We start from the raw sequence: 18,641 nt of genomic DNA on the forward strand, positions 1-18,641 counted from the left end.
ATCTGTTCAATCATTTATCACATTGTCTAGTCTGGCCCCTCTACTCTCTCTAGACTGTAAAATTCTGAAGTGTAGGGATTCTATCTTATTCATCTCTCTATCCTAAGTGTCCACAGCAAACTGTACTTACAGACTGTTAAATTCTTTATAATATCAAAGGTTATCAGATCCACAGGCTAATAGTATCTTCTTAGAATCATTATCATCATAAAAGTGTCTGTTAGTCTTTATGTTAATATCATCTACAAATTTCATAATGATTTCTTTTATGGTACCATAAGACATATTTGCATAATATTTTTTCAGTACAAGTCTAAGTATACAGTACCATGGAATAATTCTCAAAATAATATCTTAAAGTGCAAGTTCCACTTTTTTTAAAAAAGTAAATTTGTATTTAAAAAGGTGAACAGTTTTACCTGCTGTTATCACTAAATTCTACAAAAGTAACTTTTATAAAAATCACAATTTTGCAGTGTCTTGCTAGCTAAAGATTAAGAGGACCTTACTCTGAAATGATGGTCTTCATAATCGTAACTGAAATTTCTGTCTATGGATGAAAAGTGTCAATAACAAGAGGGTGGCAGAAAATAAATGTTGGTATTATGATTATAAATTTTTCTAGCTTTAAGCTCTTTGCATCTAGGACAGGTTTTATGCATGTTTTGACTTTGAAATAGTATTTCCAGAAGACATCAGTATTAGCACAAGTCCTTAATTACCACTTCTGTTTCTTATGGCTATGTCAATTTCTTTTTTTTATCTGTACTCTTAGGAAATCATTATCCACATTTACATTGAAAAACCAGTCATGGCTAACAAATCACTTAAGGCTCTGAATTTATTAATGGCATCTTCATCTATATAATGGGGATAATACACTCATAAGATTTCTGGGACACCATTTTTATAAAGCCTTTCACAACACATAGTATGCACTGAATAAATAGTAATCAGTTTTGATACACCGATAACCTCTGATGATACTTCTTGGGTCTCTTTCTTTTGAAGTCATCACACTGTGCTGTGCATGGAATCATCAGCCTTCTTCCCCCATATCCCAAAGACAGAAAGATGCAAATATTCTTTCTGCTATGGTCTCTTGTGCCTATGGGGGAGTGTTTTGGTTGGAAGGTGAATTTGAAGGTGAGTACAAAGACACCAAGACCATACCCATACTGTTGTTATAGCCTAAGGATCATGAAAGATTGACATTCTGAAGCTCTGGTTTCCCAGAACCTAAGCCCAGGACCATAAGAGGTCATACAAAGTATTTAGCACATGGTGAATATTCCATAAGAGATTTTAGGGTGGATGAGTTTAGGCTTTAATATTTCACACTTCTGAATTCTCATTATTTTTGAAAAGGTGACCATAGTGAAGGTATTCACTGCAAAGGATCAGTTATTGATATACTACTGTCAGTACTTTATATTAATTTTCCCACTTACATTAGTAAATGGTTGCTCTGATATGACAAAGAGATAGAAATAGAAGGGCAGGTATGAGTAGCTAAAAGAAGAGATGAAAAGTGAGACAGAAAGGCCTTATTTTGTATGCTTGATCATGTACTTTTTATATGCCTAACTGTGGGAACATATCTAACCACTATATTAGTTATCCAGCATGTAAAATAGGCACACTAGTATTTGCTCTGTAGAAGAGTTGAGAGGAATGAAAACAAATCATGGAAAGTTCTTATAATAAAGTTAACAGAAAATTTCTTTGGCTGTCTAGGGACTGGTCAATACCGAGACCCACAGGGAGAGTGCTTTGGTTTGATAGCATAGAACAAACAAAGGAGCATTCTATCTTATATTTATTAATATTTACATGTCCTATGTTACTGAGATGCACTTTGACCACTAATGTAGATCAGGAACAGACAGAGAACTGGAGCTATCTGCTTGAAAAGTCTTGGTTTTATATTACACATTATTGTGTTATAAGACAATAAATATCCACTTCAATTCTTCAGTTCTTCAATAAATTCCCAGAGGAAAATGGCAGCAGAAAATCACTCCTCAGTGACTGAGTTCATCCTTGCTGGGCTAACAGAGCATCCAGGACTCCAGCTGCCCCTTTTCCTCCTCTTCCTAGGAATCTATGTGGTCACGGTGGTAGGAAACCTGGTCATGATCACACTGACTGGGCTCAGTTCTCGCCTGCACACCCCCATGTACTATTTCCTCAGCAGCTTATCCTTCATTGACCTCTGTCAGTCCACTGTCATTACCCCCAAATGCTGGTGAGCTTTGTGACAGAGAGGAATACTATCTCCTACCCAGCATGTGTGACTCAACTCTTCTTCTTCCTCGTTTTGTTGTATCAGAATGTCATATGTTGGCTGTACTGGCATATGATCGCTATGTTGCCATCTGTAACCCCTTGCTTTACAATGTCACCATGTCTTTTCAGCTCTGTTCTTGCATGGTAGTCGGGGTTTATATCATGGGCTTGGCTGGTGCCACAGCTCACACAGGCTGCATGCTAAGAGTGCTTTTCTGCCAGGCTGATGTGATCAACCATTACCTCTGTGATCTTTTCCTCTACTGGAGCTCTCCTGCTCCAGTACTTACATCAATGAGTTGTTATTTTGTGTTTCAGTGCATTTAATATCCTCACTCCAATCCTGACCATCCTCAGCTCCTACATCTTCATCATCTCAAGCATCCTCCAAATCCACTCCAAGGAAGGCAGGTCCAAAGCCTTCAGCACATGCAGCTCCCACATCCCAGCTGTCACTATTTTCTATGGATCTGCAGCGTTCATGCACCTGCAGCCTTCATCAGTCAGCTCCATGGAACAAGGGAAAGTGTCCTCTGTGTTTTAGACCATTATTGTGCCCATGCTGAATGCCCTGATCTACAGCCTGAGGAATAACAATGTCTAAATTGCCTTTAATAAAATCCTTGAAAATTAAGTTTCCTGTGAAAAAGAGTATTTTACCTTGGAAGAAATTTATGATTTCCTGAGAAAGTTTGGTAAGGAAATAGTCCAGACACAGGAATTTTTGTCCACAAATTGTGAGATCATTGCTACTATTAAAACTTGATTATTTGGGATGGATGTGGCAGGGAGAGGACTGGACTCATAGTGTTATCATATGGAGAGCAGCACTGTTTGAGGATGTGCCAGTGTCCACATGTCCATAAAATTCTGTATTATCTCTAAACATTAAAACAATATCCAAAGGCCTTCATGTGGATTATTATACACGTGGAATATGGAATTTTTTTAGTCAAGACTTATTCATCTTTTAAAAATTATTTTTTTATTTTTTATTTTTTATTTTTTGGATGCAATGTGTGACTTGCAGGATCTTAGTTCCCCCAACCAAGAACTGAACTCAGGTCTACTGCAGTGAAAGTGTTGAGTCCTAATCACTGGACTGCCAGGGAAATTCCAAAATTTATTTATCTTAATTCAAGGAATAAATCCATCTGATCTGTATCTTTTGACTTTCTCAATATCTTGTATGCCTGGTGCTGTTTACTAATAAGAAAAATATCTCCAAAAATGAGATCTCTAAAGTAAACAATGTTTAACAATTTACGATCTATAAAACTCAATCTTTAATTCTTATTTTATGCATAAAATGTATTAGGAAGTACAAGGGCATATGATGGGTGATAAGACATAATTTCTATGTCATAGAACATACATATGGTCCACACTATTGTGGAAGAGATTGACAGCTATAAATGGCCCTGAAGAATTATGTGTATTTTGACTTATATCTTTGTGCAGCTTTCTTTACTCCACATTTCTGAGATAATTCTACCATCTCCATTTCTCTGATAATGCTGTACTTATTTTCTCTTGTCTCTAAAAAATATATCTTTTTGTTGCCATTCACATTATAGAATCTTAGATTTAGAAGTGATATTCTTTTATTATTATAACCATATGGATGGTTCATTCACATAGGCATTTAAAATTGAAAAATTATTTTCTGTTTAATGGTAAATACCCATCTTATCCCCAAAGTATCTGATAGAAAAGCAACTGAGTTATTTTGAAGAGGAAAAAGGTATACGTAAACAATAAATACCCTCTTTACCCTTCGACTCAGCATGAGATGTTATACGTGGTAAAAATCCCTGGTGGCTCAGATAGTAAAGAGTCTGCCTGCCAATGCAGGAGACACGGATTCAATCCTTGGACCTGGAAGACCCCCTGGTGGTGGAAATGGCAACCCACTCTAGTATTCTTGCCTGGAAAAGTCCACGGACAGAGAAGCAAAGCGGGCTACAGTCCTTGGAGTCACAAAGACTCAGGCACGACTGAGTGACTAATACTTTCACTTTTCCTTTCAAACTGTGTTTTAAACATCATGTGTCTCATCTAAAAATTCTAAGGTAGTGTTTTCTTGGAAGTCAGCTTGCCTTCAGACATGTAATAGTAACACTTCTGTGAGAGAGTGTTTTATCTTACTTCATAAAACCTAAATTCATAATGTGCAAGGCAATCTTATGCCTCTCTTTGAGAATTAGAGGAAAATTCCCTCTTGACTTTCTACATACCAATCATTCCTCAAATTCATACTCCACTTTTTGATCCTATAAAAACTCTCTGTATACATGTGTATCTATCCATATGTATACATATGTGTATGTATATATGTCTATGTTTATGTGTAACCAATATGAATTTTATATATTATAAATCAATCTCCATTTTTATTGCTAGGATATGTTTTATAAGGCTTATGTGTGTAATAATTATTTTATTACTCTATGCATTAAACAAGCAATATTGAATACATTTTTTCACATGGATGGCTGAAAGATGGGAAGGAATATTTCTGAGAATTTTTGTTTGTTTGTTTCTGAGCATGCATTTGTGTATTTCTGCTGCTCAGTGCTCAGTCATGTCTGACTCTGTGACCCCATGGACTGTAGACCGTTAGGCTACAGTCTCTGTGACCTTTGTCCATGGGATTCTCCAGGCAAGAATACTGGAGTGGGTTGCCATTTCCTCCTCCAGGGGATCTTTCCAACTCAGAGATCAAACCTGTGTCTTGTACATCTCCTCCATTGGCAGGAAGATTCTCTACCATTACTGCCACCTGGGAAGCTCTATTTGTGCATTAAAGAGATCAAAAGATTAAAGAAAGATAAAACATGTCTGCACTGACTCTAGTGATATGAGAACTGGTAGAAGATATGCTATTAAAATATTGGAGTAGATTTCACACAGATTCCAAAGTGAAAATGAAACTTTACCACAAAAATGAGAGGTAAAGAATTCGAAGAAGAACTACTACAGATGAGACAAAATTAACAAATACATAGGATTTTTTAGATACCAGTACAGATGGGCACACTGTTTTAATAATGGAAAGAACATGATACAATAAATATATTCTAACACTAGGCACTATGATAAGCTTGGATAAAGCTCTCATACAGAGTTTGTCTTTCATTAATTCTCATACAAGCATATATTAATTTCTAAAAACTGTACAATTCCTCATGTACAATTAGCATTTTCAAGGATGTCACAGGAGTGGGTTTCAGAAAATTACTTTATATCTTCTGTTTTAGTCACAGTTAGGTGTGACTGTTCATCACACACACAGAAGCACATACATACTATGGTACGTACACCTAGAGGTGACTCAGGACAGCTTCAGTGGCTCACTGGGGACATAAGCTGCTTACCAATTGCTGCTCTGCTTCAACATCTAGCTTCCATCCATCGTTTGGCCTCAGACAATAGTTCCAGATTCATCCTTCATCTCTAACCCTCAGCCATCAGAACTAAAGACAGGGAAGGAGAGAATGTCCCCCAACTTGAAGACAACTGCCTGAAGTGACAGACCTCACCCCCCTATTTCCCTTTGGTGTGACCCAGTCATATAGTCCAAGGTGGCTATAAGCAGGGCTAAGCAATACCATGGTATCTATGTAGCCACCTGCCCAACAAAGAATCAAGGCATTTGTTATTGAGGAAGAAAGAGAAAATTAGGAATAACTAATAGTGTCTTCCACTCTTTTCAACATTTGTATTTAGTCCTAGAAAGCTGTGTGTTGTTCTCTCTAGAGTTAACATTTGAATTTGGCTTTGTATCTAAAAGAATAATAATGTGAACTGTGATTAAAATGGCATGCATAACATGCAAAATATATTAATATTTCATAGCTATTAGGATCTGCCAGAAAACTGTTTGTCCTGCTGGGTGGAATAGTTCCTATAATATCTCAGCAATGCAGTTTATTCTTGCCACTTCATTCTTGCTGCTTTCCAGTCCTGACATAGCTTCTTGAATCCATTCTTCTTTTCCAGTTTTTCACACCTTTCAGTTATAAATACCTTTCAATAACGAATGCAAGTTTTCAATTGTCCATGTATTTCTGACCACTCCACACTATTATCTAGCACATTTCTGGTTCCTCACACATACTGCAATAATGATGTCTTTTACGGTACTCCTTATCATTAAAGAATGCTTGTGAGTATTCTATAAAAGTTATCAGAAAGTTAAGGAAAATTTTTTATGTTACATTGTACTGTATTTATTGTTCTAAGGTCTGATAATTATTGATGAGCAACATTTTCCTATGTTTTTATGGATTATTCTATCCCATGTTTATTACCCTTTTTTCACAGAAATTTGCAAAAATACCTTAAAAATCAGATTAAAATTTGATACCCAAAAATAATTTAAAGCCTTTCAAACTTTGATTAGCCAATATACAGAAATAGCCTAAGGTATGTGGGATATATACACAATGGAATATTATTGAGCCATGAGAAAGAAATCAATCCTGTCATTTGAAACAACATGGAATGACCCAGAGACATTAGGTTAAGTGAAATAAGTTAAACAAAGTAAGACAAATACCATATAATATCACTTGTATGTGGAATCTGACAAATCTGATCTCATAGAAACCAAAAGTAGAATGGTTTTTACCAGATGGTCAATTGGAGTATAAGGAGATGCAGGTCAAAAAGCACAAACTTCCAGTTGTAAGATAAATAGCTCTGGGGATCTAATATAGAGAATAATGACTACAGTTAATAATATTGTATTATACGTTTCTTTTTTTTATTTAATTTTTTTTAAATTTTTTTGGCCATATGGCATGTGGGATCTTAGTTCCCTAACTAGGGATTAAACTTGAGCCCCTTGAAGTGGAAGTGCAGAGTCTTAACCACTGGATCACCAGGGAAGTCCATTTTATATGTTTCTAGTAGAGTAAATCTTAAATATTTTTACCATAAAATGGAAATGGTGACTATGTGACATGATGAATGTGCTGGCTAAAACCATAGTGGAAATCAATTTGCAATATTAAATTGTATCAAATCAATTGTATATAGTAAGCTTATACAATGTTACATGTCAATTATATCTCAAAGCTGAAAAAGTAAACTTTATCAACACATTTCATAGTAAATTTTCCCTCAAAATGATATAACATTTAACAAGTATTTTGAATAAAGACATTATATACAATTTTTATTTCCTAGCAAATACAATTCAGAATTTATGTAGAATTAAAATAATCTCGATAACACATGTATCTCTATATTGTTTCTCAACATACTTCTTATAATATTAGAGAAAAATAAGTCATTATTTTTCCTTGTTAGACTTGTTAGGACTCATGGGATTATGGCACTATCTAACAGATGCATTCAGTCCCCAAGTTAAAATGTTAAAAGCATTTTTGTTTTATGGGTGTATCATGATAGATAAATACAGTTAATAGAGAAAATGAAAACAGAAACTTTTAAAGCTTACATGTAAAAGTTGCTATCTCATTATCTATTATTTCCCTTGTGGAAAATCACTTTAGAAAACTCCTTTAGTGTATGTCTTTGTCATTTCCTGAAATTTTGAACTTTCAATTAACTTGACATGAAATTCACTGGAGCTCTAAAAACTATCACATCCTTGCTTACAATGTTTAATCTAACAAGAGCAATGAACCACATCCATGTGACCATATTAAACACTTGAGATGCAATGGAGAAAAGAGAGAAATTCTAATTGTCTAATTTTCCCAAGAGTTGATACTTGTGGGATAAGGTTCCAAAGGGAAGTAAGAATCATTACTTATTACACATCAGACTCTTAGCGTCAATACTGAGAATATAAAATCACCGTTAATATCAACCATCTTTGCTAAGGATCATCAGCTTCACCAGAGGTCAGGACCAGTGATGCAAAATCACAAAAACAGAGACTTTTAGATTATGACCCTCAACACCGAGAAATCCTGAAAGGTTAGTACTCAGAACTATCCACCACCATCATCAGAATCATTTTTACCTTCAGAGTTGGGGGAGAAACCCATAGCTCTAAAGTTTTGGGGAGGAGGTGGTGGTGGTTAGGTGTTATCATGTCCGACTCTTTGTGACCGATGGACAGCAGCATGCCAGGTTCCTCTGTCCATGGGATTTTGCAGGCAAGAATACTGGAGTGGGTTGCCATTTCCTTTTCCATGAAGTCTATGTTAACTTCTCACTCTATGTAAGTCATGGTGCCAAATATTATCTAGTACAGAAGAATAACCAGTAAATAACTCTCAATAATAAATACAGGTTTGTAGGCATTAAATGTAACATGTTGTTGTTGTCTAGTTGTTGTGTCTGAGTTGTTGTCACTCAGTTGTGTCTGACTCTTTGTAATTCAATGGACTATAGCCCTCCAGGCTTCTCTGTCCTTGGGATTTCCCAGGCAAGAATACTGAACTGGGTTGCCATTTCCTTCTCCTGGGGATCTTCCGGACCCAGTGATCGAACCCGTGTCTCCTGCATTGGTAGGTTAATTCTTTACCAGATAAAAAATGTATTTTGGGGCACATAGAAAATGGTTTTATTAACTGGGGCTTCCACTATTTAAGTTCTTAACTTAAGGATATTGACTCTTAGTTCACAGGATAAAGGGGATAAAGAGAAAAAAGCTAAAGGAATTTAATGAGTCAATAATGACAGTGCACCATGCTTTTTTGTTAAATAATTAAACCATGTGACAGCTATTAGGACCTTAAAAAAAGGTCCTAATGTATGTCAGATGACATACATCTTTAAATAACAAATTGACTTGAATATATTTAGAGACAATGGAAAATACTGTTAATTGATAAATAATACTGATAATTTAGAAAGCTAATAGCAAATAAAATAATTAAAATCTCTATTTTTACTGTATGTGTTAATGTATATAGAAAGGAGCAATAAGAAGATGTGCTAAGGAAAAGAAAATTTAAAACTCTGGTCATCATTTAGAAATGAAAATATCAGTCAAATGAAAGATATAACAGGGACAAACTCAATAGGTTAAAACAAAATGACATTTGCTTACAAAGAGCAAGTAACTGCACTAAACTCCCTGTGGGAATCTTTTAACTTAATTTTCACATAAAATGCATATTGGTGTTTTTGTTTTTAAGAGTGTTGGAGAGTAGATGTAATAAACACAAGATCACATGGGGAGTGAATCTTCTGTTAATTATAGAAAGTATACACCATTATTACTTATTTCAAGTGAGATAAAAATCTTATGCTAATTTAAATGAGTATGAATAACATACACATATAGAATATGGGAAGAAAGAAAAGGTCCTCAGAAATAAAAATAGCAATGTTCATTCTGACTGATTTTTAAAATCCATAAACGGTGTTTTCTCTTCAAAAGTGAGGAAGTGTTTGAATTCTAAGGGTTGTGAAGTTTATATTTCCTTCTCTGGTTCAACGAGAATCATCGTTTGTCCCCAAGTAGCAGGAGAGACACAAGAGATTTCTGCTTTATGTATGTCGTCTGATGAGGGATCAAATAATGAGCTCCACAGAATCCGTCCCTCCCCCTCATAAAATACACTCACATGACCATGTCTTCTTACACATATACACTCATTTTCTTGTTTTTAAACTTAGAACCTTGGAGAGGACAATGGACCCTGGAAATCACTCCTCAGTGACTGAGTTCATTCTTGCTGGGCTCACAGAACAACCACGACTCCAGCTGCCCCTTTTCCTCTTCTTCCTAGGAATCTATGTGGTCACTGTGGTGGGGAACCTGGGCATGATCACACTGATAGGGCTCAGTTCTCACCTGCACACCCCCATGTACTATTTCCTCATCAATTTGTCCTTTATTGATCTCTGTCATTCCACTGTCATTACCCCCAAAATGCTGATGAACTTTGTGACAGAGAAGAACATCATCTCCTACCCTGAATGCATGACACAGCTCTATTTCTTCCTCACTTTTGCTATTGCAGAGTGTCACATGTTGGCTGTAATGGCATATGACCGCTATGTTGCCATCTGCAACCCCTTGCTTTACAACATCACCATGTCTTATCACATCTGCCTCTTCCTCACAATGGGAGTTTATATTTTAGGAATCATTGGATCCACAGTTCACACAGGATTTTTGTTGAGACTCCTTTTCTGCAAAAACAAGGTGGTTAACCATTATTTCTGTGATCTCTTCCCACTTTTGGAGCTCTCCTGCTCCAGCATCTATGTCAATGAATTATTGGTTATATTCTTGAGTGCATTTAACATCCTGACTCCTGCCTTAGCTATTCTCACTTCATATGTCTTCATCATCTCCAGCATCCTGCATATTCGTTCCACTGAGGGCAGGTCCAAAGCCTTCAGCACCTGCAGTTCCCACATCTCAGCTGTTGCTGTTTTCTATGGATCTGCAGCATTCATGTACCTGCAGCCTTCATCTGTGAGCTCCATGGACCAAGGGAAAGTGTCCTCTGTGTTTTACAGTATCATCGTGCCCATGCTAAACCCTCTGATCTATAGTCTACGAAATAGGGATGTCAAATTCGCCCTGAAAAAAATTGTAGACAGTGGAAAGTGTATATGAATAGAAACAATATGATGATGTCATATCAGTCATTTGATTCACTAAGATATATTATGTATTAAGCTTATTGGATATGAAAAAAGCAACCATACTTGCCTATATAACACATCTCCAAGATTTTATCCAGGCCACTCCTTGAACCTATATTGTAATATTTATATGTAAAATCATAGGCTGTGATTATGAATAAAGTAAAAAAACTCCAGAAGATAAAGTGGTCTTAGTTTTATTTTTAGTGATAATCCAAACCAGCAGAAAAACAGAGGAAGAAGATGAAGATTTTGACATTAATCGTAGTAATCCATATAATTTTGTATAAAACACAATATCCAGAATTTAAATGGATAATTTTATTTGATATTCACAGTATTATATAAGCACATCAGACTATTATTTCTCTTAGGAGGAAAATGAAATTGAAAGGCATTTAGTTTGGGACCATGAGTAATTGTCATGGTCCCAAACGTAACAAATGATAGGATGTGGAGGGTTTGGCTCCAGAACCCATGATTGTACTCAGAGTTATATTTTGGCCCCAGGTAATTGTGGGCAGATCTAAAGCCTCCCTAGGAATTTTCTTCTATACATAAAGCCACCTCAGTTCCCTATAAGACTGAGTTTCTTTCCTCCAGATCTTTCATACTTTTTTCCTATTTATTTCTTCTGATATCATGAAAATAATCAAAAATATTCAAACCTGACTTCATCAAAGAAAAAGAAAAAGAGTCATTTGAGTCTCAGAGACGTGGGGCTTTCCAGGTGATGCTATTGGTAAAGAATATGCCTGCCAATGCAGGAGACAACAGATATGAAGTTTTGATCCCTGGTTAGGGGAGATCCCCGGGAGTAGGAAATGGCAACCCACTCCAGTATTCTTGCTTGCAAAATTCCGTGGAGAGAGGAGTCTGGCAGGTTAGAGTCCTTGGGGCTGCAAAGAGTTGGACACGACTGAGCAACTGAGCACACATTAGAGATTCAATTGACACGACTGAGCAACTGAGCACACATTAGAGATTCAATTGTTATACTTGATATAATAAAGCAATATGTAGCAGTAATTTTATAAAACAGCCTCAACAATATTGTCTTATCTTTAGACAAGAAATAGCTATTTATGAAAGCAGATGCTCATGAAAGCCAACATCCCAGCTAAGCTGTATCACTGTCATATGGTTCATGCTCTTTCCTCCTATAACTTACAAATAATCACCATTTCATGTCAGTTGTTTCTTTGAAATATCTTTTCTCCTACATTGTTTTATTGTGTCTCATTTAACATCTTGTACCTATGAATTTGCATGATATTCTAAATACTCAGTGTTTTCTGTCTCTTCCCAATTCAAATCATCTTATTTGCCAGATTGATGCTCTTTGGCTAGTGTGCTATCTTATCTGATATAACAAGTACAGATGCACTGATAGAATGAAAACAATGGCTCTTATGATCTCTTAGTATTTTTTTATAAATTATTTATTAAAGACCTGGTTAAATTCTTCCCATTTCTGAGCTCTTTCTCTATCAGTTTAATCCTGAGATTCAACCGTAAGAGCCTGGTTGATGACCACAGCCAGGTGACCTAGTGGTGTCCTCTGAGCTGTTATTGTTCAGTTGCTAAGACATGTCTGACTCTTTGCAACTCCATGAACTGCAGCACACCGGGCTTCCCTGTCCTTCACTATGGCTCTGAGTTTGCTCAAACTCATGTCCATTGAGTCGGTGATGCCATCCAACCATTTCATCCTCTGTTGTCCCATTCTCCTCTTGCCTTTAATCCCAGCCTCAGAGTCTTTTCCAATGAGTAGGCTCTTTGCATCAGGCGGCCAGAGTATTGGAGTTTCAGTTTCAACATCAGTCCTTCCAATGAACAGTCCTCTGAGCCGCAGCCACAAAAGTCAGGGTTCCAGACAAGAGTATGATCTCCCTTCCAGGAGATAACTGGAAGCTCAAGTGAGGGACAGGGAGAGTGCAGACCTTCTGCCTTCTTGCCTATATCCCAGAGAGTATTTCAATAAGCTCTCAATGTGTGTCTCCTTAGATGCCTATTCCTCTTGCCTATGCTTAAAAATAAGCAAAAAAGCCTCTTTCACAAAAAGCCCAGGTGCTTTTCTAAAAGTGAGTTGCCTTGAGCTGAGCTCTGGGGTGGCTCAGTCTGCCTGAATGTGAGTTTTAAGAGTGGTTTCTCGGGGATGTTCCTGGTGGTCCAGTGGTTCAGGATCTGCCTTCCAATGCAGGGGACACGGATTCAATCCCTACTCAGGGACCTAAGATTCCCACGTGTCATAGGGCAATGAAGCCCAAATGCTAGAGCCAGAGAAACCTGTGTACCACAACTACTGAACCTGCAGGCAACAATGAAGGCCCAGCAGACCAAAAAATTGAACTTCTTTTTAAAGAACTGTTTCTCGTGTCACTATAGCACTGTGGGTCTCATGATCACAAGCCCTGCTCACTTTCCTGCTAAATGTTTTGTGGACTTCTCTATTTGGTTCAGGTCTCAACAGTTGTAGTGCCAGATGTGGGGTTCAAGCTGTTAGCTCGTCAAGCAGAAGCTCAGGGTTCTGAGTATGCTGACTGTGGTTTGTTGCAGCGAGCTGTGGTTTATGACAAGATTGTGTCTCAGCCTCTCATATCCACTTCAGTGTGGCCTTTTCTTGTTTGCCCAATGTGTAAGAATTGATCAACTAGTCCTCCTCTCCCCAAAAAACCACCCCACAGGAAATTATTTTCTATGTAGCTCTAAATTCATTGTATCCACGGGAGAATGTGAGTTCCGTATGTTATTTCTTTGAACCAGAGCACCCACATGTATTTCTATTTTAGTACACTACACATTAATCACAAAACAGCTAGTAAATTTCTTACATTGGTGTTTGATATATGAAAATGACTATGAAAATTTTTTGTGTTTTCAAGCATTTATAAATATTTAAAACTTTAAAAAGTGTTACAAAATTTAAAATGTGAATGTGTGTGTGTCACTCGGTCCTGTCCAACTCTTTGTGACCCTGTGGACTGTAGCCCACCAGGTCTTCTGTCCATGGAATTCTCCAGGCAAGAATACTGGAGTGGGTTGCCATTTCCTTCTCCAGGGGATGTTCCTGACCCAGAGATTGAACCTGGGGTTCCTGCTTTGCAGGAGATTCTTTACTGTCTGAGTCATCAGGGAAGTCCCAACACACACAAACTTTAAAAGTACCAAGAAAGGTAAAAATTTAAAGCCTCCTTAGGAATTTTCTATGGATCTGCAGGGTTATGGATCTCAATCTGAGAACTAGTGGAAGATGTGGTATTAACATATTAGAATAGATATCAGAGTATTTCCAAAACACAAAAAATAGAAATCAAGGACTTGGAGATTTACTACAAATGAGAAAGATTTTAATGAATACATAAGATTTGTTAAACATTATTATGGCAGGAGATATTTTCAAATGTTTTAGTAATTGAAAACAGCATGACTGAGTAAATGCATTCTAAAGTAGGCACTCTGATGGACTTAATGTTCCATACAGAATTTATTCTCATTAACTTGGATTCAACCCTATATTAATTTCTTTAAAAAAGTAAGGAAAAAAAAAAAAAAAACCTGTTCTTGATGTACAATTAGCATGCTCCAGGATCTTTAGTTTGCATTTCTTTTTATTTTCAAAATTAATTGCAATTAAACTTAGCTGCAATTAGGTTTCACTGTACATCACACACACTCCCACACACACACATGCACCATGATGCCTTAAAGATCTTCAGGACTGGTTCAGTGGCTCACTGCGGCACATAAACTTCTTTTAAATTGTGATCTGCTACAACATCTAGCTTCCATCCATCTCTTGGTCTCAGACAATAGCTCCAGGCAGATCTTGCATCTTCATCCCTCAGCCATCAGAAGAAAAGATGTAGAAGGGAAGGAAACATCCCCTAACTTGAAGACCACCACTTGAAGTGACAGAACTTACCTTTTCCTGTTTCCCTTTGGTGCAATTTGGCCAGGCGATCAAGCTTAGCTGGAAGAGAGGTTGAGAAAATACCTATTAAACAGAGTGAAGCAAGTCAGAAAGAAAAACACCAATACAGTATACTAATGCATATATATGGAATTTAGAAAGATGGTAACGATAGCCCTGTATGTGAGACAGAAGAGACACAGCTATAAAGAACAGTCTTTTGGACTCTGTGGGAGAAGGTGAGGGTGGGATGCTTTGAGAGAATAGCATTGAAACATGTATATTACCATATGTGAAATAGATCACCAGTCCAGGTTCAATGCATGAGACAGGGTGCTCAGGGCTGGTGCACTGGGATGACCCAGAGGGATGGGATGGGGAGGAAGGTGGGAGCGGGGTTCAGGATGGGGAACACATGTGTGCCCCTGGCTGATTCATGTCGATGTTTGGCAAAAACCACCACAATATTGTAAAGTAATTAGCCTCCAATTAAAATAAATAAATTATTTTTTTAAAAAGAAAATACCAAGGTGTCTAGATAGCCATGCACCCAACTAAGATTCGGGGAATTTATTATTGAGGAAAAATGGGAGAAGGAAAATTAGGAATAACCAGCAATCTCCTGCACTCTTTCAATATTTACATTTAGCCCTAAACAACTGTATGTTGTTCCATCTAGAGTCAACATTTGAAGTTAACAGTGCGTTTGATGAGGATGACATATGAAATTGGTTAAAATAAAATGTATAGGGTATAATCAAAATATACTACTATTTTCATAACTGTTAGTATCTACTACAAAACTCTTAAGTTGTTCCAGGTAGTTCTGTAAGATCTCAACATTGCTGGGTTCATCCCTATGACCGTGGCATGCTGCTTTTCCATCCTGAAATGACTTCTTGACTCCATTCTCCTTTTTCAGTCTTACACACCTTTCTAAACTAAATACCAGTATTTAATTCTCCATGTATTTCTGAGCACTCTATTATCAGGTACACTCCCAGTTCCTCACGGATACTAAAATAATACAAGTATTTTTGCTTTCTGAATACATCATAATATTTAAGCACAATTAGTATTGTACATGAAAAAGAAAAAAAAAGGCTTTCACATCTTACTTATAAAGTTTGTTTCCCTCGATTTTCTCATTTTCACCTAGTGGGAAATTACTTCATTGATAGGTGGACATGAAATTTACTGAGCTCTAACATGAAATTGTTACGAGCTCTAACAAACTCAGTCTGTCACATCCTGTTTACAATACAGAATCCAACAAGAGCACTGAATCACAGCTACATGACACTATTAAACACATGAGGGCCAAAGGGGGAAAAGCAAAATTCTAATTGCTTCTTTTCCCAAGAGTTGATACTTATGGGATATGAACCTAATGGGAGTTCACTCTCATTTTTCCTAATTAGACTCTAAGAATCAATATGCAGAGTATAAAATTATCATTCATATCAACCAATCTTTACTGAGAGACATTACTTTCATCAGAGGTCAGGACCAGTGACATATCATTACCATGGAGGCTATTAGGCTGTGACACCTCAACGCCTAACAGCCCTGCAAGGTTAGTATTCAGAACTATCCACCAACATCATCAGATCCCCCTCGCCCTTCAGAGACATTGGGGAGAAACACATAACTCTGAAATTTCAGGGAACAAGGACTGTGTGTCTGAATCCCAGCCCTGACTTTTATGATTTTAGATCTTCAACTGTGGCTCTGTGCTAAATCACTTCAGTTGTGTCCAACATTTTGTGACCCCATGGACTGTAGCCCACCAGGCTCCTCTGCCCATGGGATTCTCCAGACAAGAATACTGGAGTGGGCTGCCATGCCCTCCTCTAGGGGATCTTCCCAACCCAGGGATAGAACCTGCATCTCTTACATCTACCTGCGTTGGCAGGCAGGTTCCTTACCACTAGCACCACCTGGGAAGCCCTCTAGGGCTGCCTCCAAGTGCAATTACAAATGCGGAAAGGTGTTCTTTCTTCCTTTTTTAAATAGCTATCTGTCCTCACTCTAATATTCACACTACATTATGAGCAAGGAGAGGAGGAGATGGTTGAACAGCATCACTGATTCAATGGACATGAGTTTGTGCAACTCTGGGAGATGGTGAAGGACAGGGAAGCCTAGCATGCTACAGTCTACGGACTGTACAAACCTGGCATGTACAGTCCATGCTGTAGTCCTTGCAAAGAATCAGACATGACCGAGTGACTAAACAAGAGCAAATGAGCAAAGACTACCTTACGAGCAAGGACACTTTCCTGTCCATGGCTGAATAAAATTGTGACCAACACTTCCTTCTCTACTCACTTTGACAGAGATAGTGTGAGAATTTTGTTCACTTATGTGGAGTCTATATTAACATGTAGCTAAGCATCTTTCAAATGATTTTTATTAAAAGCTCATGTTTATTGATGCTTGCTGTATGTAAGGCACCATGCCAAACATTGTATTGAGTAAACAAAACACTCTAGTGCTGAAGAAAAATCAATAAATAAGCCATAATAATTGATGCAGATTTATTTATGTACTAAATATAATATAAAAATATATTCATGGGCACACAGAAAATTTTATTATTAACTTGGGCTTCCACTGTTAAAGTCCTTAACTAAAGGGTCTTCAAAATCAAGTACATTTTATAAGATAAAGGGCATAGAGTGAGACGAGTTAAAGGAATTTGATGAGTCAAAAATGAGAGCTTATTATGTTCTTTTGTGAAATAAAACTTGTGATACCTGTTGGAACATCAAAAAGAAAATTTTTCTTGTCAGATGATGTGAATCTAGAAATGACAAATAATTTGGCTTGACTTTATTTGGAGACCATGGAAAATATTCATAATTTAAGAAGTTAATATTCAGTAAAATATTTCAAATCTCTATATTACTATATGTATTAATGTAGAAAGGAGCAACAAGAAGATGTTCTAAGGATAAGAAAACTTAAAATTCTGGCCATGATTAAAGAATAAAAATGCTGGTCAAATAAAGCATATTATAGGGAGAAGCTGAATAGGTTAACAGTAAAATAACACTGACATTTTCTTACCAAGAGCCAGGGACTGGGCTAAGCTCCTTGTGAGAATCATTTTACTTAATTTTCACATGAAACGGATTTTTGCTTTTTCAGAATTGGAGAGCAGATCTGATTATCTCAAGGTCTTGTGGTAAGTATGAAGTTCATGGACGCTTCAGTCCACTAATTCTAACTTGCTATCAGGGCTTATGTGTGAGTGTTTAGTCACTAAGTCATGTCCAACTCTTTGTGACCTCATAGACAATAACCCGCCAGACTCCTCTGTCCATGGGATTCTCCAGGTAAGAATACTGGAGTGGGTTGCCATTTCCTCCTCCAGGGGAATCTTCCCAACACAGGGATCAAACCTGTGATTCCTGGTTTGAGACAGAGGGATTCTCCTCTGTCTCCTGCATTGCAGGCAGATTTTTTAAGAATTATAAAATCATGAAACAGTGAAACTGAGATGTTAAAGATTATTTAATCCAAGCATCAGGTGCTTACTGTTATTAATAATTCCTGCTAAGTATTATTTATTTAAGATGAAATCAACATTTTCCCTGAAAGACCTGGGTATTTTGGTAGTTGGAGTGTTTGTTTTGTTGTGAAACCAAATATTTCTCCAGTAGTTTTAAGCAATTATTTTTACTTCATTCTATTGGTGACATATAAAATGAGCCCAATAACTCTTGGAAAAACCAACATGTTAAACGATACCTGTCAGGTGTCACACGGGTTTTAATTTTGCTAGAAAAACATGCTTAGTCTAACCATTCTAATATGGCAGAGTTTAGATCATTTTACTAGTTTACTA

General features: G+C 37.0%; 1 protein-coding gene, 1 long non-coding RNA gene and 1 pseudogene across 2 annotated transcripts; 2 read left to right on the forward strand and 1 right to left on the reverse strand.

The window, feature by feature from the left end:
- On the forward strand, positions 2,004-2,893 carry OR8G42BP (olfactory receptor family 8 subfamily G member 42B, pseudogene; annotated as a pseudogene).
- On the forward strand, positions 9,902-10,846 carry OR8G3B (olfactory receptor family 8 subfamily G member 3B). Its single transcript, XM_003588023.3, has one exon. The coding sequence runs from the start codon at positions 9,911-9,913 to the stop codon at positions 10,844-10,846; it is 936 nt and encodes a 311-aa protein (XP_003588071.2). The 5' UTR covers positions 9,902-9,910.
- Positions 10,847-14,256: 3,410 nt separating this feature from the next.
- On the reverse strand, positions 14,257-18,051 carry LOC112444912 (uncharacterized). Its single transcript, XR_003033307.2, has 2 exons — positions 17,861-18,051; positions 14,257-14,848 (listed from the first exon to the last, which is right to left on the reverse strand). It is a non-coding gene; the product is annotated as an uncharacterized lncRNA (long non-coding RNA).
- Positions 18,052-18,641: the final 590 nt, after the last annotated feature.

The sequence above is a fragment of the Bos taurus genome, chromosome 29, assembly GCF_002263795.3.
Source record: "Bos taurus isolate L1 Dominette 01449 registration number 42190680 breed Hereford chromosome 29, ARS-UCD2.0, whole genome shotgun sequence".
Taxonomy (NCBI): domain Eukaryota; kingdom Metazoa; phylum Chordata; class Mammalia; order Artiodactyla; family Bovidae; genus Bos; species Bos taurus.